Source organism: Oncorhynchus mykiss, chromosome 5 (assembly GCF_013265735.2).
Source record: "Oncorhynchus mykiss isolate Arlee chromosome 5, USDA_OmykA_1.1, whole genome shotgun sequence".
Lineage (NCBI taxonomy): Eukaryota > Metazoa > Chordata > Actinopteri > Salmoniformes > Salmonidae > Oncorhynchus > Oncorhynchus mykiss.
Window position 1 is genome coordinate 44,710,394 of NC_048569.1, and position 25,220 is coordinate 44,735,613.

The 25,220-nt window shown below is 42.0% G+C and overlaps 2 protein-coding genes across 3 annotated transcripts in view; both read left to right on the plus strand.

Annotated features, from left to right (window-relative positions):
* Positions 1–7,064, plus strand: part of itga1 (integrin, alpha 1) — a 73,317-nt gene extending 66,253 nt beyond the window's left edge. For both annotated transcript variants that reach the window (XM_036977634.1, XM_036977635.1), the window contains exons 25-30: positions 2,467–2,580; positions 2,782–2,886; positions 2,974–3,078; positions 3,205–3,300; positions 3,403–3,516; positions 3,797–7,064. In XM_036977634.1, coding sequence (XP_036833529.1) covers positions 2,467–2,580; positions 2,782–2,886; positions 2,974–3,078; positions 3,205–3,300; positions 3,403–3,516; positions 3,797–3,856 — 594 coding nt within the window. In that variant the 3' untranslated portion in view covers positions 3,857–7,064. The remainder of the gene's footprint in view (positions 1–2,466; positions 2,581–2,781; positions 2,887–2,973; positions 3,079–3,204; positions 3,301–3,402; positions 3,517–3,796) is intronic.
* A 3,769-nt stretch (positions 7,065–10,833) lies between these two features.
* The window catches only part of LOC110523919 (integrin alpha-2), a 31,688-nt gene continuing 17,301 nt past the window's right edge, over positions 10,834–25,220 (plus strand). The window contains exons 1-6 of the mRNA XM_036977636.1: positions 10,834–11,266; positions 17,380–17,503; positions 22,124–22,233; positions 23,889–23,980; positions 24,355–24,469; positions 25,002–25,129. Coding sequence (XP_036833531.1) covers positions 11,218–11,266; positions 17,380–17,503; positions 22,124–22,233; positions 23,889–23,980; positions 24,355–24,469; positions 25,002–25,129 — 618 coding nt within the window. The 5' untranslated portion in view covers positions 10,834–11,217. The remainder of the gene's footprint in view (positions 11,267–17,379; positions 17,504–22,123; positions 22,234–23,888; positions 23,981–24,354; positions 24,470–25,001; positions 25,130–25,220) is intronic.

Below are 25,220 nucleotides of genomic sequence, written 5' to 3' on the forward strand. Positions count from 1 at the left end.
CAAATATATTTTGGATCTTTTAACACTTTTTTTGGTTACTACATGATTCCATGTGTGTTATTTCATAGTTTCGATGTCTTCACTATTCTACAATGTAGGAAATAGTCCAAATAAAGATCATCCCTTGAATGAGTAGGTGTGTCCAAACCTTTGACTGGTACTGTACATACATACAGTATCATCCCAGTTATACACTAGTGAAACCTGGTTAGTCAGAGTCTAGTGAGACCTGGTTAGTCAGAGTCTAGTGAGACCTGGTTAGTCAGAGTCTAGTGAGACCTGGTTAGTCAGAGTCTAGTGAGACCTGGTTAGTCAGAGTCTAGTGAGACCTGGTTAGTCAGAGTCTAGTGAGACCTGGTTAGTCAGAGTCTAGTGAGACCTGGTTAGTCAGAGTCTAGTGAGACCTGGTTAGTCAGAGTCTAGTGAGAGACTAATACCTGTTTAGATATGGGCAAGTGGTGTGCCCGAAAAGTAAGACATCTCTTACAAATATGTACCACGGTACTACTATGTACCTTGGTATTACATCTATTTATCACTTATTACCGTGGTATTGCATCATTTGTACCACGGTATAGATCTGAATCATGGAAATGTACCATGATTTGAGCTTTTGAGTATGACGGTACTGCCATGCACCTAAATAACACCATGGTGTTGCCTAATCTTTACCATGGTATAGATGTGGATGATGGAAATACCATGTTTCATACTATAGTGAGACCAGGTTAGTCAGAGTGCCCTGAGTCTGGTGAGACCAAGTGGTGCCCAAAAGTAAGACACGTATTCTGAGTTGCCTCAGCTTTTGAAGAAGCTAAAATGTGATTCAACTGTGACTGAAAGACCTGTGACTTTACTGATTCTCTCTGACTAGGGTTTGATATTTTTTCCAGAGAGTTTAGCAATTTTCTTCCCCGAGATAATTGCATGGGTTTCAGCCTCCGAGCCCATACGGGAGTTGTAGTGATGAGACAAGATAGTAGCTACTAACAATTGGATACCACGAAATTGGGGAGAAAAAGGGGCAAAACAAACAAAAAAAACAATAATTCATAAATAAAGAAATAAAAGCATAGCCTATAATCCCAGGGGGGGGAAAAATCGAACATGATTACACCACCGTAAATGGGAGAAATATACACGTGAATGTAACATTTTCTTTTTGTACTTGTTGCAATTGAATCAACTCAAAGTTCTCTCAAAGTCACCACACTATTTTGTTGAGGAAGTTTAGTTATAGACTATGGCCGTTTAGTTATAGACTATGGCCGTTTAGTTATAGACTATGGCCGTTTAGTTATAGGCTATGGCCGTTTAGTTATAGACTATGGCCGTTTAGTTATAGACTATGGCCGTTTAGTTATAGGCTATGGCCGTTTAGTTATAGGCTATGGCCGTTTAGTTATAGACTATGGCCGTTTAGTTATAGACTATGGCCGTTTAGTTATAGACTATGGCCGTTTAGTTATAGACTATGGCCGTTTAGTTATAGACTATGGCCGTTTAGTTATAGACTATGGCCGTTTAGTTATAGACTATGGCCGTTTAGTTATAGGCTATGGCCGTTTAGTTATAGACTATCGCCGTTTAGTTATAGACTATGGCCGTTTAGTTATAGACTATGGCCGTTTAGTTATAGGCTATGGCCGTTTAGTTATAGACTATGGCCGTTTAGTTATAGACTATGGCCGTTTAGTTATAGACTATGGCCGTTTAGTTATAGACTATGGCCGTTTAGTTATAGACTATGGCCGTTTAGTTATAGACTATGGCCGTTTAGTTATAGACTATGGCCGTTTAGTTATAGACTATGGCCGTTTAGTTATAGACTATGGCCGTTTAGTTATAGACTATGGCCGTTTAGTTATAGACTATGGCCGTTTAGTTATAGACTATCGCCGTTTAGTTATAGACTATGGCCGTTTAGTTATAGACTATGGCCGTTTAGTTATAGACTATGGCCGTTTAGTTATAGACTATGGCCGTTTAGTTATAGACTATGGCCGTTTAGTTATAGACTATGGCCGTTTAGTTATAGACTATGGCCGTTTAGTTATAGACTATGGCCGTTTAGTTATAGACTATGGCCGTTTAGTTATAGACTATGGCCGTCTTTTTTAAGCGATGCTCTGTATAGCCTACTTGCTGTCTGCATGGCGTGGTCGCATGCAGCACTTTGAATTCATGCCGACTTTTTGCAAGTAAATGGGCTACAACAGCACACACACTCACAACCACACACTGATCATGCAGATATCAGAGCAGAGAAGGCAGCAGAGAAGACAGATTCAGATGTACGTATTCTTTAACAGCTCCATTTCACGTCACGCTGCTCATAGAAATCATTCATTACAATTGACCAGTTTCTCAACATCATTTATCCCCTGAAACGAGAATGAGTTTGGGTGGTGGGGGAAATCTCAGTGAACCCGGCTCCCGCTATTAAACCGTATCTCTAACCTCCAGATTAATAGGGATGTGGATATGGCGACTCCTCCTCTGAAGCTAAGGGTGAAGTACCCGTACCTCTCACCCAGAGAGAACATCCTGCTTTACCTGACTCACGTCACCTCCTCACAGGTAAGGCCTCTCTCTCTCTCCCTGTGGTACATGTGCTGTAGCATAGAGGGAGACTCTGCACGGGGTTCTCTGCCGGTCAACAGATAATCACACTGTGAATTCAAGCAGACTGCAGAATTTTAGTGGTGTGGATCAACTCGATCCAATGTGATGGATTGACTGATGGTTGATTTGTCGGTGGATCTTGTCTGTCTCCCACAGGATGTGAGATGCCATGCCGGCCATCTGATTAACCCTTTAAAGATCAACCACAACAATGTCCACACTCTCAACCTTAAAAAAGAGACCCTCAGTGACTTCCTGGTGGTGAGTCAACAATGTGTGTGTGTGTGTGTGTGTGTGTGCGTCTGCGCTTGTGCGTGTGTCTCACAGTGTGTATCCTCTTCTTTGCAGGGCTGTAAGGACCACCCATGTGAGTCATTTGACTGCTCCATCCCTCACGTCAACAACAGCCAGGTCAATGTTACCTTCAGGGTGTGGAAGCCCACCTTTATCAAAGTGAGTATAATGGAGTGATCGATTGATTGATTGATTGACTGATTGATTGATTGAATGAAAGATTGAATGATTGTGTTTTTTGACTGATTCTGATTCACTCATCTGATTCAATTCTTTGCTGAGCAGGCAGAGTTCACCAGCCTTCATATGATAGTTCATGCCACCCTGGAGAACCAGAACACGGATCTCTTCATGTTGAGCACCGCGAATCACGCCAGAGATGTGAGAGCAATGACCTATACATTTTCATGCGATTTGATGTGTTTGCTTGTTGTCCTTTTTGTTGGTTTTCTGGGCCGTGTAACACTCTCGTTTCTATCTCAGGTGAAGATCCAGGTGTCTAAAGAGGCTTTGGGAGGTATACCGCTGTGGATCATTATAGTCAGTATCCTAATAGGACTTCTCATTCTGGCACTGGTCATCTTCGCCCTATGGAAGGTATGTGGGTGTTCACGACCTTCTGTCTGCTTGTGTCAATCGGGAAGAGATAACATAGCACAGGCTTGCATTATAGAGAGGTTCAACATGTGTGACCATGTGTGCAATACACTTTCAAATCCATTCAAATCCAAATCCATTTCCATTCAAATCCAAATCCATTTCAAATCCAAATCCATTTCCATTCAAATCCAAATCCATTTCAAATCCAAATCAAACTTCAGACTTGGATTGAATTGGGTTGTAAATTCCATGTTTTCTCCTTTGCTCCGTTTACCAGGCTGGATTTTTCAAAAGAAAATCCATGGAGGACATGGAGAAGGAGGACATGAAGAATTAACCCTTCCCACCACCCTGTAGGTCTGTCTGTGCCCCACTGTCTTTAGGTCTTTTATCAGGTCAGTGAGAGGAGATACCGTAGGAAATACCACAACAACCCATTCACCTGAATGCCATCAGGTCAGAGGAAAAGCCAGAGTTTATCTATGGTTCTGCACCAACCTATTCACCTGAAAGTGATGTGGCCCATCTATATGAACAACATGGTCTACCAGACGTAATAACAACTTGGTCCGGGTTCCGTGGAAAGAGAAGCCTTGGGAAACATTGAACTTGTACACTGTGGTCTTCCGTCTATCCAACTTGGGTACCAAGACCTGGACCTTAAGGACCTAAGCTAGAAGAGACATCAGAAGACCTAGATGTATGGCATCCTGACTCAGAACTGATCATATGATGCCACAACCTTATCAGCTTTATACAACAGAACAAAACATTCTCAGGTTTACTTAGAACATCCCAATGCCACTAAAAACACCCCAGACTATGGCATTAAACCAAAGTTGCCCAAGTCCACGTGAACTCTGGTGGGTTTGCACAGACAATCTGCGATGGGTTCGAATCCTGTGTCCTAGTTGTTTGATACTTTTTAATGAAACACTGTCAACCTATGGTATGTCTTAAAACGTGTTATTAATTCTATTTTGGCACATTCCTCATCTTCTAAGCAGAATGTTTGCTTTTGACACACGGACATTTGCAAAATGTTCTAGTCTTACAAGCTCAGTCTTTAAGTTCGATTTTTTTGTTGTTGTATGTTTTAACAAAAATGTTCCTCCGAATAGTAAAGAGGTGCATGCGAGTGTACCCACCAAAAGAATATATTCTGTATAAAAGAAGAGGAGGAATAGATGCTATTGACATAAATACTTGTATTCATCTTGTCACGACATGGGGGTAGAGAATTTACAGATTGCACCTTTACAGTATTAAGGAAAACATTTGATTGTGCTGTTAATGTAAGTGAATGTAAAGCTTGTACATAAAGTTGTTTGCAACAATTTGAGCTAAAACGGACATAAATCCAGCATGTATCAAGAAGGCCTTACACTCTTAGAAAAAAAAGGGTTCCAAAAGAGTTCTTTGTAGAGGGATAGGGTTTTTACCAAGAACCATTTTTGATCAGAAGAAACCCTTTTCGGAAGTCGAGGGTTATTTGTAAGGCAAAGGGTTCTACCTAGAAACTTTAACATGCTAAGAACTGTTTTTGGAAGAAAGGCAAGAAGGGTTGTACATAGAGCCATATATAGTATTTCCCAGCATGCAGGGGTATTTGTTATATTTTTTTACTGTAATATCTCTGTTTTTGCATGTATATTGATTGGCTAATACATTTTATGCTACACAAATATAAATAACATACTGTTTTCTAAACTGATCCAATCGGTTGGATTTGTTACTTAGATGGTTGTTCCAGTTTAGATGACTGAGGAAGTCTCAGTATTCAGACTTCCCTACCCTGGCAGTCATTCTGAATGCAGGTTGAGGCTGATTAATAATTCCACTTGTTGGCTATCCTAACTCTGGCTGGATTCCAATAGGAATTACACATCACTTTGCAAGCCAGCATAATGTGACTTGCAGGCCTGATGTGGCATGTAAACCAGGAGATTCCTAACACCACTGTGTTCTGGTAGAACTAGGCCCTTAAAGAAAGGCCTTATGATATATGTAATATATTGTCATAAATAATTAAAGGTGAAGGCTAATAAGGCTGGTGGAACCATTCATAAAGGGTACTAGGAAGAACCCTCCAAAGATAAAAGGAAGAACCTTTAGATGATGATGATAAAACGGTTCTTGGTAGAACCATATACAGGGGTTTCTTTGCAAAGGATTATAACCAGCACCGAAAGGGGTTCCCCAATGGGGACAAACTGAAGAACCTGTATGGTTCTACTTAGCACCTTTTTTCTAAGAGTGTATATGTCAGTAATAGAGAGAAAATAACTCATTTGCTCCAACGTTTCTCAGGTGCTACGTACTGTATGATAGTATGGTGATAGTATAATGAAAATGTTCGGCCTTAATAATATGGAGTATATGGAGCTTTGACATCATCTGAATTAGATAAAACAAACAAACGTAGTATTTTAAAATAAAAACATTGGTCTTATATTTTGATCGAAAATCGAAATGTCCAACAAAATGTGTATTGGAACTAGATTAATTTAGCCTCCATCCGCTAAGATTTTAGTTTTTTGGCTCCTCTTTCTTTTCTGTCTTTTCTTATTTTGGGAGATTGATTCGTGAGGTAGCCTACAGTCACCCAGAAAGCCTCTCAGTGGAGTGTAACCTGATTCCTGATGTCTTCATTTGACAGTAGCGCCGAACAAAAAGACGTTTGTCATGAAGACGGTCAAAATCGGGGAAACTTGGGCGATTGACGGTCACATACTGGGGGTGATTTGACAGCCTATGACGGACCGGTAGAGGTTTGAAATCACCCTCACCATGTGACACTCGTGAATGTGAGTTGCATCCCCCCCCCCCCCCTCTTTTGATATTTATGCACCTTGGCTTATCCTCCTCCTGAATCTATCTGCATTTTGTTCCCATATTTTGCATACGTTGCATTGTATATACGAGACACTCATCACTTTTGAAAGCACAAGTAATAAAGATCAAATGTCTGTCAAATGTGTAAGATAATGTTAACACAGCGATCCTCCATCCTGTCCCCTTCTGGAGAACTTATTTGTCACAGCTCGGCGGTGATGGAGTCAGCCGATGAAGGCGTTGAAGATTTGATTACGGATGAGTTGAATCAGTAACCGTACTCTGAAACCCAGAACCAAATTTGCGTGTGCTGACCAGCTTCTCGATTTGACATTTAATAACATTCATGTTAACAGTCTGTCTCAAGGGGTTGTTGTATCAGGTGTGATGGCGCTAAGGTTGCATAACAACCTGCATTACTTTGACTCTCCAGGAGCAGGTTTGAGGATCACTGATCTATCGTCTCAGTCCACTTTGACCGAGGGAGGGAGGGAGGGAGGGTGGGTGGGATGGAGGGAGGGGGCTGAGCCTGCATCTGACTGATATGGTCCAGTCATACACACTGCTGTGAAATGTCCACTTAATGCACTGGTTTGTCATACTGTATGTACTCTCATTAGCACAGATTTGAAAGCATTTAGAAAGCATTGCACATGTTGTCAAGGATCTTATGCAAAAAAAAAAATAAAGCCTTGTTTTTTAATGTTGAACATCAATGGCGTAAATCATGCCATAAAACTGAATTAGTATAATTGTAGGCTATAGCGGGTGAGTTAGTTGTGTGCGTGCATAAGTGCCACGTTCGTGTGTATGTTTGCGTGAGTTTTTGCTGTGTGCTAAAAAGTCTACGTTTTCTCTCCGAAGGGCAGGCAGCAAGCCAGCTATTCTGTTGCAGACAGGTTGCTCATGCGTTTGGGATTACTGTACACATCAGTTAATCCTTTCAGCTGGATCTTGTTCACAGTCAGTGGGCAGTCTGGGCAATGCAGGCATACTGACCCCATTACACACACAGGATGGGCTTCATGGTTTCAGATTGAAAGGAAAGGGGCAAGGCAGCTTCCATTATGATTATGCTTGTGTGTTCTAGGTGTTTGTGTCTTGTAAAGAACAATAACTAAAGACAGACAGACAGACAGACACCCACAGTTTGTGTTTTCATCCTCCAGGAATTCATGACCATATTATTGTGAAACCTGCCACTTCACTGTAAATGCCGAGAGCTGTGGTTCTGTTTAATTTATCTCAGTCTCGGGTCAGGTATATAACACCACATGGGTATTATTTGGGGATCTGTGGTGTGAGACAGAGAGAGAGAGAGAGAGAGAACCCTGACCACCGCTCTGCCTCGGAGTTCCGTAATACTGTTTACTATGTCTCTCAACCTCTTTTGATGTGAAGTGGGAAGACCAACAGTGTGTTCAACAAATACTATCTCAAACACATTGTAAACAACACCCGTGTTATCTCAGAAGGGTAGCTCCGAGGGTACTGTATCCGTCACTGTCCTAAGATCAAACCCATGGGTCAGAATATTACTGTAGTGCAGCTGGTATTGTCTCATGGAATGTCAGTTGCTGTAGAGGATTGTAACGAACACACCCTGATACTCAGGTCCAAACAAGTTTGGAGAAATATGTTCACATTTACTACCTGACCGAATAGTTGGAGACTTTTTGAGAGCTTGAGGAAATGGTGTATAGTCTTTCAGGGAGGTAACTATGAATAGACGGGGGTCAGGGGCGGGGTGGGCTTGAGTAACAAGTAGTCCAAGAGTCCCCTGTCACATTTCTGTACCGTATTATCTGGAAGCATATAGCCCGCGGACATAATGCAAATCCCCTAAATCAGACTACCGCATCATGACGATGACTCATTGGCGAATGTCCATGTCTGTGTTGAAAGACAAAAAAGAGGGTGTGTCACTAAGCGCTTGAATTATAGCAGATACTGCATTACTAAGTTTAATTGTCATGTGCACAAGTACAGTGAAATGCCTTTCATGCCAGCTCTTTCGCAACAATGCAGTAATCAATAGCAGTAGTACTATAAAGTAGTGCCCCCGGCAGAAATAAAATAAATAAAATAAGAAGAACATGAGAAAGTAAGTAAGCTACATACTTCGGATATACCGGGTCAGTTCCAGGGTCAGTGTCAATACCATATTTACAAGGGATACTGGAGTGGGAAGGGTAGATATGTATAGTGGGGTAGACATGTATAGTGGTAAGGTGACTAGGCATCCGGACAAATGATCAACAGAGTAGCAACAGTGTACATGATTGTGTGTGTGTGTGTGTGTGGAGTCAGTATGAATGTGTTTACAAGGGATACTGGAGTGGGAAGGGTAGATATGTATAGTGGGGTAGACATGTATAGTGGTAAGGTGACTAGGCATCCGGACAAATGATCAACAGAGTAGCAACAGTGTACATGATTGTGTGTGTGTGTGTGTGTGTGTGTGTGTGTGTGTGTGTGTGTGTGTGTGTGTGTGTGTGTGTGTGTGTGTGTGTGTGTGTGTGGAGTCAGTATGAATGTGTGTGCATGTTATGTGTATGAGCAAATTAAGTGTGTGTGTGTGTGTGCGCGTGTGTGTGTGTGCGAGCGTGTGTGAGCAAATGAGTGTGCACCGCTTGCCGTCTGGAAGCAGAGAGAACAGTCTATTGCTTGGGTGGCTGGAGTTTTGAACAATTCTCCGGGCCATTCTAACACACCGCCTGATATAGAGGTCATGGATGGGATGGTGCTCGGCCCCAGTGATATACTGGGCTGTCCACAACACCCTCTGTAGCACCATGCGATTGAGGGCGGTGCAGTTGCCATACCAAGCAGTGATGCAGCCAGTCAAGATGCTCTCAATGGTGCAGCTGTTGAACTTTTGGAGGATTTTGAGAGCCCATGCCAAATCTTGTCAACCTTCTGAGAGGGAAGAGGCACTGTCATGCCTGCTTCACAACTATTTGTGAGTGTGTGGACCATTTTGAGGTCCTTAGTGATTTGGACCGAGGAACTTGAAGCTCGCGACCCGCTCCACTGCAGCCCCATCGATGCAGATGTTGGTCTTTTATTAGGATCTCCATTAGCTGTTTCAAAGCAGCAGCTACTCTTCCTGGGGTCCACACAACATGAAACATGATATAATACAGAACATTAGTAGATAAGGACAGAACTACATCAATAAAAAACAAAACAATTTTTAAAGGCACACATCAATACACATAAACAAACTATCTAGGTCAAATAAGGGTATTGTGCCTTGAGGTGTTGCTTTATCTGTTTTTTTTAAACAAGGTTTGCTGTTCATCTGAGCAATGTGAGATGTAACAGAGTTCCATGCAATAATGCCTATATATAATACTGTACGCTTCCTTGAAATTGTTCTGGATTTGGGGACTGTGAAAAGACCCCTGGTGGCATGTCTGGTGGGGTAAATGTGTGTGTCAGAGCTGTGTGTAAGTTGACTATGCAAACGATGGGATTTTCAACACATTAATGTTCCTTATAAAAAATAAGAAGTGATGCAGTCAGTCTCTCCTCAACTCTTAGCCAAGAGAGACTGGCATGCATAGTATTTATATCAGCGCTCTGATAACAGCGAAGAGCAAGGCGTGCCGCTCTGTTCTGGTCCAGCTGCAGCTTGACTAGGTCTTTCCTTGCAGCACTGGACCACACGACTGGACAATAATTAAGATTAGACAAAACTAGAGCCTGCAGGACTTGCTTTTTGGAGACAGCCCTCTCCCCATCCTTACAACTATTGAATCTACATGTTTCGGCCATGACAATTTACAATTTAAGGTAACACCAAGTAATTTAGTCTCGTAAACTTGTTCAACAGCCACACCATTCATTACCAGATACAGCTGAGGTCTAGAACTTAGGGAATGGATGGGGGCGTGCCTGCCCCCCCCCCTCCTGTTTCCTGTAGTCCACGATCAACTCCTTGGTCTTACTGACATTGAGGGATAGGTTGTTGTCCTACGTCAGCCTACGTACAGTATACAGCAGATAGTTATCTTGAACGGATGATCTTATAAGGAGTCTAAAGAAGATAAAGCACTTCCTGCCTGTATAGAATGGTCCCAGAGAACTTCACACACTGTCACCACACATACCTCACCACATCCCACAGTGTGACTGTTGTAGGTGCAGTGTTATATTATGACGTCATCACGTGAGATGTGTCTTTGCTAGTAAACTTCATGTTGAGTAACTAAGAAAATAAAGACACAACCACAGTCTACAAAATTAGAAAGGGGTTTTGTGAAAGAAAATCCAATGATGCTCGAGTTTACAAAATGTTTAAAAAACATGTTGCTTAGGGCCCCCAAATGGCTAGGGCCGGCCCTAATTCATAGGTGCCTTTTCACTCAGAAAAATTATATTAAAATGGGCTTAACATGTGATATTAAAAGGGGCTTGTTCATGTTGGTGTCATTCTCTCCACATAAAAGCGTAGTCCTGTATTTGTATGCTACTCCTTGAAATGTCAGTACCCTCGTTGTCTCTGCCGTCCCGAGCAGGCTGTTACTAGTTACCACAGCCACAAAGTCATAGCTATGGCTAAACCTTGCCTATTTCCAAAATGTTTCTTCTAAAAAATCTGATGTTAAACCTAACCTTAACCACACTGCTAACCTTGTGCCTAACCACAACCTTATATTAAGACCAAAAAGCTTTTTTCCCCCATACATTTTTATGATATCCATTTTTACTTTGTGGCTTCAATAACTAGTGTCAACCGACCCGAGCGCCCAGTTCTGAACTTTAACAACGGTGAGAGGTCTGCTGAAGTTAAAACTGCACAGGGAACGAAGAGGCGCCCGCTTTCATCACCTAGTTTTTTTTCTCATTCTTGGAACGATGGAGTTGAATCCAAAGAGGACTGTTTTGACGTTGCTTTTGATCCAATGTAAGTACGTTTGCACTTCTATGGATTTAGATTAAGATTAGAAAACGTTATTTTGCTAAACGTGTCAACTGCCAGAGATATTCCAGTGCAATACAGGCTACTGATGCAATTGTATCAACGCTATGATTACGCTAGTTGGCTCTCTATGGAAAGTATACAAATGTTTCTAAAGGCTCCCCTGAGATACCTGGGCACAAGATAACGTTGCTTCAATCTCTCAGTGACATTCCTTTGAAAACATCAGTACAGATGAGGCTGGAGGGGTACCAAAATAATTTAAGATATTATGGATATCGGGAATAGAAGACTGCATTTGGAGTGCGGTGTATTGTGATTTTAGGACTAGTTATCCGCTAGATTTAGAAAGAGAGTGTTTTCTGCAGTTGAACGTCAACAGTGTTGGGAAAGCAGCACTATTGCAGGTTAGATCAGGCTCTATTGCATTTCCATGTGTTCTCAGGTGAGAGCTGGGTTGGCAACCCGGTGAGATATTCTGTTGCCTGAAGCTATGAAAATGATTGTCAGCCAGGCATGCTCATACACTACATCACCAAGAGTATGTGGACATCTGCTCGTCGAACATGTCGTTCCAAAATCATGTGTTAATATGGAGTTGGTCCCCCCTTTTGCCACTATAACAGCCTCCACTCTTCTGGGAAGGCTTTCCACTAGATGTTGGAACAATGCTGCGGAGACTTACTTCCATTCAACCAAGAGCATTAATGAGGTCGGGCACTGATGTTGGAGCTTAGGCTTGGAGCGCAGTTGGTGTTCCAATTCATCCCAAAGGTGTTCGATGGGGTTGAGGTCAGGGCTCTGTGCAGACCAGTCAAGTTCTTCCACACCGATCTCGACAAACCATTTCTGTATGGACCTCGCTTTGTGCCCGAGGCCACTGTCATGCTGAAACAGGAAAGGGCCTTCCCCAAACTGTTGCTATGGAACTAAGGGACCTAAGGGACCTAGCCCGAACCACGAAAACCAGCCCCAGACCATTATTCATCCTCCACCAATTTTTACAGTTGGTACTACGCATTGGGGCAGGTAGCGTTCTCCTGGCATCCACCAAACCCAGATTCATCCGTCGGACTGCCAGATTATGAAGCGGGATTCATCACGCCAGAGAAAGCGTTTCCACTGCTCCAGAGTCCAATGGCGGTGAGCTTTACACCACTCCAGCCGACACTTGGCATTGTGCATGGTGATCTTAGGCTTGTGTGTGGCTACTCGGCCACGGAAATCAATTTCATGAAGCTCCCGACGAACAGTTATTGTGCAGCCGTTGCTTCCAGAGGCAGTTTGGAACTCGATAATGAGTCCAATGACAGATGATTTTTACGCACTATGCCCTTCAGCACTCTGTGGTCCCATTCTGTGAGCTTGTGTGGCCTACCACTTTGTGCCTGAGCTGTTGTTGCTCCTAGACGTTTCCACTTCACAATAACAGCACTTACAGTTGACCGGGGCAGCTCTAGCAGGGCAGAAATTTGACGAACTGACTTGTTGGAAGGTGGCATCTTATGACGGTGCCACGTTGAAAGTCACTTAGCTCTTCAAGAAGGCCATTTTACAGCCAATGTTTTGTCTTTGGAGATTGCATGGCTGTGCGCTCCATTTTATATACCTGTCAACAAGGGGTGTGGCTCAAATAGCTGAATCCACTCATTTGAAGGGGCGTCCACATACTTTTGTATATACAGTGTATCCTCATGATGAGGTTTACAATGAGCTGTGCGAAGGAGGAGGACACACCTACTTCTCTGGCAGAGGTTTGTAGAGGTGTGTAGAAGAGCGTGCTGCGACAACATTCAGAAAGCCACCGACTTCATTCTTTCGACTCTTGCCCGAAGAGTTTCAAAACGCCGACACCCATACCGATTAATGGAGGACCAAACAAAGCCAATACCGATTCATCGGCCGATTTTTATATATCTTTGTAATAATGACAGTTACAACAATACTGAATGAACAATGAACCCTTTTATTTTAACTTAATATAATACATAACATCTATTTAGTCTCATAAATAACGAAACATGTTCAATTTGGTTTAAATAATGCAAAAACACAGTGATGGAGAAGAAAGTAAAAGTGCAATATGTGCCATGTAAAAAAGCTAACGTTTCAGAACATGAGAACATATGAAAGCTGGTGGTTCAATATTCCCAGTTCTTCAATATTCCCAGTTTTTATTTATTTATTTATCCGTTATTTTACCAGGTAAGTTGACTGAGAACACATACTCATTTGCAGCAACCACCTGGGGAATAGTTACAGGGGAGAGGAGGGGGATGAATAAGCCAATTGTAAACTCAGTTAAGAAGTTTTAGGTTGTAGTTATTATAGGAATTATGACGCGTCGACTATTTCTCTCTATACCATTTGTATTTCATATACCTTTGACTATTGGATGTTCTTATGCACTTTAGTATTGCCAGCCTAATCTCAGGAGTGGATAGGCTTGACGTCATAAACAGCGTTGTAAATCAAATATTGCTAAGAGCTCCTCGCAAACGCAGTGAAGTGCTGTTTGAATGAATGCTTACAATCCTGCTGCTGCCTACCACCGCTCAGTCAGACTGCTCTATCAAATATCAAATCATAGACTTAATTATAATAAACACACAGAAATACGAGCCTTTGGTTATTGATATGGTCAAATCCGGAAACTATCATTTTGAAAACAAAAGTTTATTCTTTCAGTGAAATATGGAACCATTCCGTATTTTGTCAATCGAGTGGCATCCCTAAGTTTAAATATTGCTGTTACATTGCACAACCTTCAATGTTATGTCGTAATTATGTAAAATTCTGGCAAATGTATTACGGTCTTTGTTAGGAAGAAACACAGTTCGCAACGAGCCAGGCGGCCCAAATTGTTGCATATACCCTGACTTGTACTGAATGCAAGAGAAGTGACACAACTTCCCTAGTTAATATTGCCTGCTAACATGCATTTATTTTAACTAAATATGCAGGTTTAAAAGAATATACTTCTGTATTGATTTTAAGAAAGGCATCGATGTTTATGGTTAGGTACATTTGTGCAACGAATGTGCTTTTTTTGCGAATGCGCTTTTGTTAAATCATCATCCGTTTGGCGAAGTTGAATTAGGCTGTGATTCGATGATAAATTAACAGGCACCGCATTGATTATATGCAACGCAGGACAAGCTAGATAACCTAGTAATATCATCAACCATGTGTAGTTAACTAGTGATTATGTGAAGATAATATATTCAACCATGTGTAGTTAACTAGTGATTATGTGAAGATTGATTGTTTTTTATAAGACAAGTTTAATGCTAGCTAGCAATTTACCTTGGCTCATCGCAGCCACAAGGTCCTTTTGACGCTGCACTCGCGTAACAGGTGGTCAGCCTGCCACGCAGTTCCCTCATGGGTTGCAATGTAATCGGCCATAATTGTCATCCAAAAATGCAGATTACCGATTGTTATGAAAACTTGAAATCGGCCGTTTCAAGTTATGAAAACTTGAAACCATGACGATTAATCGGTCGACCTCTAATCTTGATTATTGTCCAGTCATATGGTCAAGTGCTCCAAAGAAAGTCCAAGTCAAGCTGCAGCTGGCCCAGAACTGAGCGGCACGTCTTGATCTTCAATGTAATCAAAGGGCTAATATAAACACTATGCCTGTCAGTCTCTCTTGGCTACGAGTTGAGGAGAGACTGACTGCGTCACCTCTTGCTTTTATAAGAAACATCAATGTGTTCAAATTCCAAATTGTTTGCATAGTCAACTTACACACAGCACTGACAGACACACTTACCCCATCCAGACATGCCACCAGGGGTCTTTTCACAGTTCCCCAGGTCCAGAACAAATTCAAGGAAACATACAGTATTATACAGAGCCATGAGTGCATGGAACTCCCTTCCATCTCATATAGCGCAAGTGAACAGCAAACTTGGTTTCAAAAAACAGATAAAGCAACACCTCACGGCACAACGCCTCTCCCTCATGTGACCTACTTGTTGTGTGTATGTACTGGCATGTATGTGTAACTGATAGATGCGCACACACACACTGCATGATCATATTTTTCAATGTATGCAAATTGTAAAGTATTTTGTATATAATGTCTTTCTCGTTATATGTCGAACCCCAGTAATACTAGCTGTTGCCATTGGCGTCGGTTAATGGGGATCCTAATAAATCAAATCAAATCAAATAAACTCCCAATAGACATGGATTCACCAGAGTCCTCCCCTACCCAGCCACTGTCCAATGAGGTGCTCAGTCAGTCACAGAGCAGGGATCTAAAGTGGGTTATTCAGCTTGCTGCACACAATGCACCCAGCCGGCTGGAACCACATTGGGACTGAATCAGCAAGGTTTACCCAGGGCCAGTGGGGACTCTCTCTGTATCTCTATCTCTCTCTGTATCTCTCTCTGTATATCTCTTTGTATCTCTCTCTCTCTCACACCTACTCATTCCAGAGTTTCTCTTTACTTCTACAATGTTCTACATGCAGCCTTCTACAATGTTCTACATTGTAGAATAACAGCGAAGACATCGGCACAATGAAATAACACAGACGGAAATCATGTAGTAGCCAAGAAACATCCATCAGTGTGACCACAACTCACCCGTGTGACTAATAAGGTGATCGTCACCTGCTCACATCCTGTTCTGCCCCGCCACTCTAGCAGGTGGATTCATCTCAAGGTTGCATCCAAAATAGCATCCTAGTTCCTATGTAGTGCACTACTTTTGACCAGGGCCCATAGGGAATAGCCTGGTCTAAAGTAGTGCACTACACAGGGAATATGGTGTCACTTGGAGCCTTTGGCCCTCTCACAGCCCTGTTTTAGTGTTTGGATGTGACGTGACTCATTGAAGGCATGCTGAACCACGATAGCACTTAAGTGACTATACTATCATATCTTAGCTGTCTAGTAATAGTATGGAGGAAAATGCTGCAAACTACGGAACCGGGATCCCTATTTCTCCATTTGTTTGGAAGGGTAAAGTTCACCTGGCCTGTGTTAGGTTAGGCCCTGTATGGTATGTGAACTTAACCTGAGTGTGGTGTTTAAGTGTTGGTCATTTGGCAGACGCTCTTACCCAGAGCGACTTGTAGTTTTGTAAGACAACGGTCATAGTGAGTAAAACCTTTCCTCAATAAAGCAGCTATCAGCCAAGTCAGTGCTGTCAGTGCTGTTAGCTCCAAAAAGAAAAGTGTTTTATTCTTACTCGGCGTCTCTCTGTTCAGCGTCGGCTCTGTTATAGACCTTATGGATGGCGCCGTGACGTGACTCGTCGTTCTGTCGTCCCGAAAGGCCTCGCCAGTGGATTGATATCACTCACCCTCATCTCAGTAGGCCCCCTCGGCTACTGTGTGTCCTCTGTAAGCAGCCACTGCACTGACACGTCTGCACCTTAGACCAGCAATCTGTGCACACTGTCGTGCTTCGACTCGTCCAGATTGGGGATCGCACGCAGCCAGATCCCGGTCTCTAGTCGAATCCATCTTCAAGTGCTGTTGGGAAATGTAAGGCCGTTGGAATTCTTACCTTGCTTTTACAATAGAACAATGAGAGCACTTCGGTCTGCTGTATGTGTGAATTGTGATAAATGCTAGCAAGGTCGTCTAAAAACCAGAGTTGAGTGTTATTACCACTGTCGTTATATGTTGAGCTTCAGTTCACATGGTGGAAAAATACTTTCTTTACTTTTCACTATGGATGCCTAAGGTGTTATGCCTTGAAGGATGTGTTTGAATGTCTCTGACATCTTTACTATCGCAAAACCTGACACTGCATAGTACTACATTGCCGTTGGTATTAGGAATTTGTTGTTATTCCTGGTACAGCCATAGTATCCTGGGAACAAGGATAACACACACGCGCACTTACATGCGCACACGCGTAAAAGCTAAGCACCTCATAGCACATATCACAGACGAAGAAGGTGTGGTGTTTTTTTGTTTTTGTTTTGACATTCAATTCATCTCCCCGTCTTACACAACCCTGAACCTCGCTGCTGCAGCATATTTGTGGTGGAGGAGAGTGTTATTTATGATAGCAGTGTGATCTCTCTCTCGCTCTCCCTCTCTCTCTCTCGCTCTCCCTCTCTCCCTCTGCAGGTTGGAGCATCCCCCGGTCCCTATCCTTTAATGTGGGGACGGCAGGAGCCAAGGTATTCTCTGGACCTGCCCTCGAGGAGTTTGGATACACCGTGAAACAGTTCAGAAATCACCAGGGAAAATGGTGAGACGAGACTACGGAGTCATGCATAGGCCGCCCTACACAAGCAGTACAGAGTGGTAGAAAGTGCTAGACAGTGTTACGTTCTGACATGGTAAGACCAGCATCTCAGCACCTCCACAGATGCACACTTGCACTACGCTGTGCTGATGTACAGTTACGACAGTAGCACTGTGTCCAAATCATTCTCGCACGCCGTACAGGGGCCAGGAGAGCTAAAAACAAGCCCGAGCTTCGTTTGGGTCTGAGAGATGCAGAACTGTTGTGTAGCTGCTGGATTTGGAACCCCTGCGGTGGGCATCCGTTTTCTCAAGCTAATGCTGTTCCTGTTCTTACAGTAGGTCACATGACCCTCAGCAGGGTTGGCAACGGAGCAAGATCTAGGCACTTCAACACTATACTACACACACGCGCGCGCACACACACACACACACACACACACACACACACACACACACACACACACACACACACATGCCCACACACTCACATTATAGAGTTATACTGCTGATCACCACAGAGCAGACGTCACAGACAGGGTTCTTGGGTTCACGTCTCGCTCACACACACACACTTCCTGTAGTCCGTAGTGCCGCCTGTCTGCATCCGGGAGATCTCAGAGGAGACATTTTCCTTTTGAATACATCTCTCCAGGGACATAGCTGCCTTCCTTTCGTTTCCCGTCATAAACAAACATGGAGACTGAGCCTGGGTTAACCTATGGCGTATTAACTATGTGTGGATGGAAACATTGTTAACAAAGGAAAGGGCTCTGAGAAACATTTAACTTGGGAAATGATTGAGAAACACAAATAACTAGATGTCCACCACTTAGGCTGATGATGGGTTGTATAATTGCGTCAAGGACTTAAGTGGACTTCAATTGAATGTGGTTTTGACTAACCTCGTCCCTGGACTGACTCAACAGGAAGAGAGCTGGCTGGTGGACGAGACTAGGTTTTGACAAAATGACAGTGGAAAGAGGTTTACGGTTTCGTCATTTGTAATCTTGATAAATACCCCATTTGAAATGAGAGGCATAAAGACCTCGTAACCCCAGAGAAAAGAGGTGCCTTGTTGCGTTGAAAGCCAGAGTGTATGACATCACAGAGATGGCCAGGTGAAAGTTCTCTCCCTTTGTCTAATTGGCTGCCTCCTGTCTCAGAATGTGGGCTTTGGCACTAACACAAAGTCAGTGGGGGCGTAGGGGAGTTTTGGGATATTCAGAGAAACCACACCGAAACACGAATGCCAACCATTGGCAAACGTGTACCAAGTTCATAATGTTTCTTTAGTTGTCACAAATTAAAAGAGACTAATGGTTGTTGACTTTCAGAAATCAGGCAATGTGTAAAAAAATAAGAATAAAAAAATAAAATAAAAACTCTAAACCAAATACACAGCTTAACACTATTATGGCAAAATGAGGATGTTTAAAACCACTGGAACAGTGCTTGCCCCGACACGCAGTGAGGGCTTTGGCTCTAACACAAAGTCAGTAGGAGCGTCTGGGAGTTTTGGGATATTCGGAGAAACCACAGCGAAACACGAATGCCAACCGTTGGCAAATGTGTACCAAGTTCACAATGGAACTGAAATGTTTCTTCAGCTGTAACCAGTGGAATACATGTTAATATCTGTAGAAACTAGCATGGTCGAGGAAGTGCTGTTATCTGACAAGCCTATTCTCCTGCATACTACTGATACCAGAGGTCATGCTTTGGGCTTCTATTCTGTCTTTATTCGGTTTAATATCACACCAACACACTGTGTCCTGGCCAAAAAAAGATATACAGTCATGACTGAAATTATAGACACCCTTGATAAATATGAGCCAAAAAAAAGACTGTATAAAATAAACAATACAAATACTGAGCGATATTGTACACTGAAAACAATGGAGAGACAAAAATAGAGAACACGCGTGTCAAATCCATTTGTCATCCGTCACCATGGGAAAAGGCACAGAACTCCCAAATTAAAAGAGACAAATGGTTGTTGACAGACCATGTGTAAAAAATAAAAATACACCGCTTACTGCCATTATGGCCAAAATGAGGACGTTTAAAACCACTGGCACGGTGGTAAACTTCCCTGGTAGCGGACCCAAGTGTATCTTGCCCCGACGCGCAGTGAGAAATCATTTAGGAGGCAAAGAAAAGGCCAAGGGCCATCTCCAAATCTCCAATTAGAAGCCACCTTCAGGCCAATAGGCTATTTGGAAGGGTTGCCATTAAAAAAATAAAGCCTTTATTGAAAGCAACCAACAAAATGTAAATGTTTGAAGTTTGCTAAACGGCATTGGCACTTGGATTTGTACCGGGTGCTATGGTCCGATGAGACGAAAACAGAGCTTTTTTGGCCATGCACACCAGTGGTGGGTTGGGCCTCAAATGAAGGATGCATAATGCAGAAAAGAACCTCGTACCCACTGTAAAATATGGTGGTGGATCTTTGATGTTATGGGTCTATTTTGCTTCAACTGGTCCTGGGATCCTTGTTAAGGTCGACGACATCATGAAATATACCGAGTACCAGGGCATTCATCTGGTTGCCGCTGCCAGGAGGCTGAAACTTGGCTGCAAGTGGTTCTTCCAGCACACATCGAAATCTTCAAAGAAATGGTTAATTGACCACAAAATCAACATTTCGTAATTGCCATCTCTGTCTCCGGACTTGAACCACATTGAAAACCTCGAAGAGGGCAGTTCATAAGCGCAGAGGATATCAAGGATCTGGAAAGATTCTGCATGGAGGAATCAAAGTGCAATTATCCTCGCAAGGGGAGAGTGCACAAAGTATTGAAAACAGGGTTGCCGTTCATTTTTAGATCATTTTTTTATTACTTGTTTAATCAAATATTTACATTTGAAATGTTTTTGGAGCATCGGTATTTAAACAATAAGCACTAGAACCCAGGATTATTTGTGTGTTATCTCCCGACTAAGACCTGTTATTATCACACGACAATGCATGGGTTCGGCGGCCTTATTGCTTTTATAAAATGGTTGCCAATATGTTTTTTTTTTTTTAAACGACGAATGGCATTAAAAACATTATTAAAAATGTTATTTTAATGAGTAAATTCGTTTTATTTCACCCTTCCACCAGATAATATAGTCCCGGCCAAAAATCCAGTTGTTAGTTCTGAGGTTCTGAAGTTTGTAACCAAACAGGCTGGTCGTTAATGCTATTCTCTAATTCATGCAGTCAGCATGCCAATTGCACGCTCCCTTAAAACTTAAAACATCGGTGGCATTGTCTTGTGTGACAAAACTGCACATTTTAGAGTGGCCTTTTATTGTCCCCAGCACAAGGTGCACCTGTGTAAAAAAAGCTTCTTCATATACCACACCTGTCAGGTGGTTGGATTATCTTGGCATAGGAGAAATGCTCACTAACATGGATGAAAACAAATTTGTGCACAAAATTTGAGAGAAAAAAGCTATTTGTGCGTATGGAACATTTCTGGGATCTTTTATTTCAGCTGATGGGATCAACACTTTACATGATGTGTCTATATTTTTGTTTTGTATAAATTGACTGGCTGGGTTGTGATAAATCTAATGGAACTGTTAACAGGCATTACACATGGAATGTGGGGATTGTGGTGCTACAACTATCAACCAATCAGCATCCAGGATCCAAACAACCCGTTTTATAAAGCTCAGTAATTGTACTATATATTTTATACTGCCTTTTTTGCTCTCCTTTATCAAGGGTACCGATAATTTCGGTCATGAATGAAGATTCAAAGCCAGCAGAATATGAAATAGTTTACAGATCAGCTGCTGAGTGGTCTCTCTGTTCACACTGTAGTTGGTGGCAGGTAGCCTAGTGGTTAGTGCGTTGGGCCAGTAACTGAAAAGTTGCTAGATCAAATCCCTGAGCTGACAGGGTAAAAATCTATTGTTCTGCCCCTGAACAAGGCAGTTAACCCACTGTTCCTAGGCTGTCATTGTAAATAAGAATTTGTTCTTAACTGACTTGCCTAATTAAAACAAATAAAAGTAGTCTAGCAAGGTGGGGCTTTCCTCAGTGATGTGTAATGGAGTGGGCTTCAAGAAAGGATAATGAGTGTGACTTGTTTCTAGTGTGGTAGGCTGGTCTGACGTCATGCTGTGTAATATAGTGGCCGTGTGTGTCCTGACTGATTGACTCACATGGCAGTAACACCATGGATCCTGAGCCACCAACAGCACTGGCACTGGTCATTATGGCTCTCTCCTTCTCATGCAACAGGCAGAGTCTGAAAACATCCTTTCACTGTAAATGTCGCTGTCCTTTGCCCTTCAGGGTTAAGGTGTTTATTATACTTTCCCCCCTAAGGTTAACTGTCAATGATGACCTTGGTAGAGTATGTGTTTACCTTCCACATCTGTATATAATGAAAAACTCTGTAACTGCCATTGTCTTGTTGTGAATGTATGTACTGTATCCAAATATGAAGTACAAGGACAGTAACATCAGTGTATTCCCTAACAATGGTATGAGCTACCAATAATTGTGTGTAATTTAGACATACATGCCATTGTAATTATTATGTAATCAGTATGCAAATGTCTGTCTGTCTGTCTGCCTGCCTGCTTGTCTGTATGCATGCATGCGTGTGTGTTCCCCCAGGTTGCTGGTTGGTTCTCCCTGGAGTGGATACAAACAGGACAGGAAAGGAGACATCTACAAGTGTGAGATCAGAGGGTCCAGTTCAGGCTGCCAGAGACTCAACCTGCAGAGTAAGACATAGTTCATACTCTTCATATTGTATATACTTTATACTCAATCTGCAGAGTAAGACATAGTTCATACTCTTCATATTGTATATACTTTATACTCAACCTGCAGAGTAAGACATTCTTCATATTTTATATACTTTATACTCAACCTGCAGAGTAAGACATAGTTCATACTCTTCATATTGTATATACTTTATACTCAACCTGCAGAGTAAGACATAGTTCATACTCTTCATATTGTATATACTTTATACTCAACCTGCAGAGTAAGACATAGTTCATACTCTTCATATTGTATATACTTTATACTCAACTTGCAGAGTAAGACATATTTCATACTCTTCATATGGTATATACTTTATACTCAACCTGGAGAGTAAGACATAGTTCATATTGTATATACTTTATACTCAACCTGGAGAGTAAGACATATTTCGTACTCTTAATACATACATTATACTCAACCTGGAGAGTAAGACATAGTTCATATTGTATATACTTTATACTCAACCTGGAGAGTAAGACATATTTCGTACTCTTAATACATACTTTATACTCAACCTGGAGAGTAAGACATACTTCGTACTCTTAATACATACATTATACTCAACCTAGAGAGTAAGACATACTTCGTCCTCTTAATACATACTTTATACTCAACCTGCAGAGTAAGACATACTTAATACTCTTCATATTGTATATACTTTATACTCAACCTGGAGAGTAAGACATAGTTCATATTGTATATACTTTATACTCAACCTGGAGAGTAAGACATGCTTCATACTCTTAATACATACTTTATACTCAACCTAGAGAGTAAGACAAATTTCGTACTCTTAATACATACTTTATACTCAACCTGGAGAGTAAGACATATTTCGTACTCTTAATACATACTTTATACTCAACCTAGAGAATAAGACACACTTCGTACTCTTAATTCATACTTTATACTCAACCTAGAGAGTAAGACACACTTCGTGCTCTTCCTACATACTTCATACTCAACCTACAGAGTAAGGGATACTTCATACATACTTCATACTCAACCTACAGAGTAAGACATACTTCATACATACTTCATACTCAACCTAAAGAGTAAGACATACTTCACACATACTTCATACTCAACCTGGAGAGTAAGACATGTATGCGTTTCATACGACATTCAAACAGCTCCAGCTATTCATTAGCCCTGGTCCCAGATCTGTTTGTGCTCTTGCCAACTCCATTGCTCTTATTGTCAAACTAAACATGGAATTGGCATTACATTCCATAAAGTGTTGGCAAGGGAGCAGAAACAGGCTAGCGCCCAGGCTAGCGCCCAGGCTAGTGCCCAGGCTAGCTATTCCTTCTCCCCTTCTGTATCTCTATAAACTCCTGCCCTTTTTTAGCAGTCGCTGTATCTCCTAGCATTAGCTTGTGTTTCCCCACATTATTCCATTTAAATCCCATTTGAACCCGGTCAAATCAGTCTGTCAGTCAGAGCGATGGCCACTGTGGTTAGAAAAGGAACTGTGTTCTTCGGAGTGTTGCAAGATCTCATTGTGCGTTTTCATGAATGTTGAGCACTGTAATTGCACCATGAGAATGTATTCGTTACCGAATACAAGGACACTGTAACAATGTATTTTCTCTCTCCTGTACTTCAGACTCAGTCAGCATGTCAACAGTGAAGAACATCAATGTCAACATGAGTCTGGGGCTAACCCTCACCCACACAGCTACAGAAGATAAGTTCATGGTAAACCTGTTTTTATACACCACTACATCTGTATCGAACTTCTAGCTATCCTAACCCTAATCTTCACCCACACAGCCACACAAGATACATCCATGGTTAACAGGTTTGGAATCATTGCATCTGATTCTTTACAGCCACACAAGATAGATTCATGGTTAACACGTTTGGAATCATTGCATCTGATTCTTTACAGCCACACAAGATAGATTCATCATGATCAACAGCTTTAACGTCACTGCAGCTGGAGGGTTCATATAAGATCTTATCAGTCAATCAATCCCACATGTTTAGGGACTTGGGATTGATAGCCTGAATGTAATGTTGTTTTGGATGTTTTACCTTATATCTTGCGCGCCGTCTTGTTCTCCTGGTAGACATGTGGACCTCTGTGGGCTCAGAAGTGTGGCAGCCAGTATTATTACCCAGGGATCTGTGCAGAAGTGAACCCTCTCTTCAACCCCCTGTCTTCGTTCTCACCCGCCCTACAAAGTAAGAGTCCTTCCTAATTTGAAACATCCTTAGCCTACGAGTTCTGTATTGTTTTCACCATTGATTAAAAGTATAAATTAAAGCTTGAGTCCTCATTTGAAACAATAACAAAGCGTCCTCCCCACCCCCGTTTTGCTAAAAAGCTAAGGGGTGGGGCTAGAGAAAGGTAACCACTCTCAAAGTCCTAGAAAGAGCCGCGGATGTACATTTTCCACCACATTTTGAGGCTCTGTATTGTTTATTTGCGTTTATGTTGTTCACAAGTGTACACATTGCCGTAAAACAAGCTTATATTTTGTGTTCTGATAGGGTACCAAAAAGTTGAACTAAAGCTCGTGAGGCATTTCTAAGTTCTATTCTTCAAGAACCAAGGGGTACACAGCTGTAGAAAAATGGATGTGGCAACTAAGGATTCTAGCTTTCAGTCCTACTGTATGTCATATTTAACGCCCCTTCGTGGTTGGAGTTATGAATGATTACCATGGAAAATGCACGTGTTGACATGAACTCAATTCTTATCTTGTCTTTCCAGCTTGTGGGGGTCCAATGGATATTGCTATTATTGTGGATGGATCCAACAGTATATATCCCTGGCCACCAGTTGTGGCTTTCCTCAAGAAACTGTTGGAGAATTTAGATATTGGACCGGATAATACTCAGGTAAGTGTGCTCACAGTTATCAATGTATATCATTTGCCACTTGTCGAGGTTATTGACAATGCATCTTTTAAAGGCAATGTCCCCCCCCCCC